General features: G+C 12.9%; 1 protein-coding gene across 1 annotated transcript in view, besides 12 other annotated features; it reads right to left on the reverse strand.

Annotated features, from left to right (window-relative positions):
• The window catches only part of EDI_033580 (uncharacterized protein), a gene marked incomplete at both ends in the record, with an annotated part of 420 nt that extends 142 nt beyond the window's left edge, over positions 1-278 (reverse strand). The window contains one exon of the mRNA XM_001733301.1: positions 1-278. This exon is cut by the window's left edge and continues 142 nt beyond it. Within this exon, the coding sequence (XP_001733353.1) occupies positions 1-278 (278 nt within the window).
• Positions 254-388: a microsatellite.
• A 9-nt stretch (positions 389-397) lies between these two features.
• Positions 398-463: a sequence feature (AT_rich).
• Positions 464-515: a microsatellite.
• A 4-nt stretch (positions 516-519) lies between these two features.
• Positions 520-638: a microsatellite.
• A 5-nt stretch (positions 639-643) lies between these two features.
• Positions 644-721: a microsatellite.
• A 14-nt stretch (positions 722-735) lies between these two features.
• Positions 736-914: a microsatellite.
• Positions 793-970: a microsatellite.
• Positions 932-1,113: a microsatellite.
• Positions 1,114-1,119: 6 nt separating this feature from the next.
• Positions 1,120-1,186: a microsatellite.
• Positions 1,187-1,190: 4 nt separating this feature from the next.
• Positions 1,191-2,248: a repeat region.
• Positions 2,249-2,368: a sequence feature (AT_rich).
• A 139-nt stretch (positions 2,369-2,507) lies between these two features.
• Positions 2,508-2,602: a microsatellite.
• Between the last annotated feature and the right edge of the window lie 50 nt (positions 2,603-2,652).

The raw sequence follows: 2,652 nt of genomic DNA on the forward strand, positions 1-2,652 counted from the left end.
TCTTTTTCTTGCAAATGTGTTGAATAACTTACTTTACACCATATTACATATTTAAATATTTTTCCATCATTAAATATTTCATCATTTTCATTATAAATATGAAATGTTTCAATATTAGGAAACAATTTTCTTGAATATTCATTTAATGGAATTGGATTAAAATGAAATCGTTCAATATTTCCTTGAAATCTTTTAATTCCTATTTCTAAATTAATAAAATCTTTAATATCATTAAAATACTTGGAAGCAATCATTATTTCATTATATCCTAATTTCATTATTGATTTATTATTTATTAGTTGTTTTTATTAGTTCTTTTATTTTTATATTTTAATTTCTTCTTTTTTATTCTTTATCATCATTCTATTTTTATTAATTGATGTTTATTATGAAAAACAATAAATAATAAGAAATAAAATAAAATGTTATTTATTTTTATTTTTAATAAATTATAATTATTAAATATTTCATTTTATTTTATATTTTATTCATTATTTCATTTTATATTTTATTTTTATTTAATAATATAATAATAAAATATGATAAAAGATAATAAATATAATAATAAATGAATAATCAATATATTTATAATAAATGATAATATAAATAATGATATAATTAATGATAAATAATTATGAAATCATTTATTTTATTATCTTTTATTTTTATTCATTCTTAATTTATTCTTTTCTTTCTTTATTTTTATTATTATTTTATATTTAAAATGATTATTTAAATATGAAATAATATAAATAAAATAATATAATGAATAAAACATAAATAAAAGAATGTATTAATTGATAAATTAAATAATAAAATATTTATATAATATTTCAATAATTAATAAAATATGATAAAATAAATGATAAATGATAATATTCAAAACATAAATTAACAATGAATAAAATAATATATCAAATAATGAAGAATGATAAATAAATGAAATAATAAAATATAAAATTATTTAATTCATAATTTCATTCATTTGTATTAATTTAAATCATTTCAATAAATTATAAACAAATAATTATACAATAATAATAATATAAAATGGAAATATAAATAAAATATGTTAATAAATAATATAATTATAATTATAAACAATTTAACATACAAAATAACAAAATAATATCAAATGAACATAAAAATAAGAATAAATAAAATAAAATGAAATAACATACAATAATAATAAATGATTAATTAGTATTAATAGAATTATACCTATTAATCATAGATCAATTGAAATTAAACTCTTTAATGAGTCTTCATTAAATAGTTCAACAACATATGTTTAGTTGTAATAGAATTAATGTTCTATTACATCAATCATATTCTTAATTATAATGTTTTTAATTTCTTTTATGTTATCAATTTCATTTTTTAATTAATTTAATACTTTCAATATTTATTAATTTATTTTATTGAAATTACTAATTATTTTATTATCTTTTAATTGATCTATTTTAATTATCATATTATTCATTTATTTATACTCATTTCTTTTATTCAAATGTCCTCATTTAATATTATGATCTACAATAATATTCATATCAAATAATATAATAATTTTATTCTTTTTATTTATTAAATAATATCTGATATTTTATGATATTATCATTCACTTTTTAATTATTTATTTATTCAATATCATAATGATGTCATTTTATTAGAATATTGATTTCATGTATTGATTATTTTATATATATTTTGTTATCATTTAATATGATAATACTAATATTGTCATGTTTCTAAATTTATGATTTTTTTATGAACAATATAAGATAATAGAATGTGTTCTATTGTTGATATATATATTTACAAAGTGTGTACTAATTTAATCATTTTTAATATTTTATCTTTTCTATACAGATTGAATATTACTCTATCTTGTATTTTAGTTAATTGAAGAAATGAATTCTTTGTAATAATGATTGAATTCAATGATTTTATTAAAATAATCTTATATATAAATTTTGAATCAATTAATCTTCTAAAATATCCATTATTTAATTTCAATTTATTAATGTATTTGTTTATCATTATTTTATTTATTTTTTGTTATTATTTCATTTTATTTTTAATCATTTCATTTATTATATTTTATTTCTATTTCTTTGATTTTATAAAATAATAATTTTAATTTTATTCATTATTCATTTCTTTGAATATTATCTATCTAATATATTATTTAATATTTTATTTTTGTACAATAATAGTATTGTTCTAATTATTTCAATAATTTAATCATTAATTATATTATTTAATAGATAATTTTATCAAATTTATCTATTTTAATAATCAATACAAATAAATATGTTAAAATTCTGATATGATTTAACAGATAATATAATATAAATTATTATATAATGTTGATGATTTAGTATAAATTCATAAATCATTATGTGATCATTTAATTTTTATTTCTTATAGTTGAATGAGTAACTCTTAATCTTTCTTTTATCCAATGTTTATTGATTCAATTCTGTTTTTCATCAAATTAACTTCAATATTTTATTGTAGTTAATTTAAATCTTTGATTATTTCATATAATTATCATTTCTATTTTATTTTCTGTACATGTTATTTTATTTGTTATATCTTAATAATATTGATAAACACAAATTTGTTGTATTTTCAATATTCTATATGTTC

The sequence above is a fragment of the Entamoeba dispar genome, genomic scaffold (genome assembly GCF_000209125.1).
Source record: "Entamoeba dispar SAW760 scf_1105229460083 genomic scaffold, whole genome shotgun sequence".
Lineage (NCBI taxonomy): Eukaryota > Evosea > Mastigamoebida > Endamoebidae > Entamoeba > Entamoeba dispar.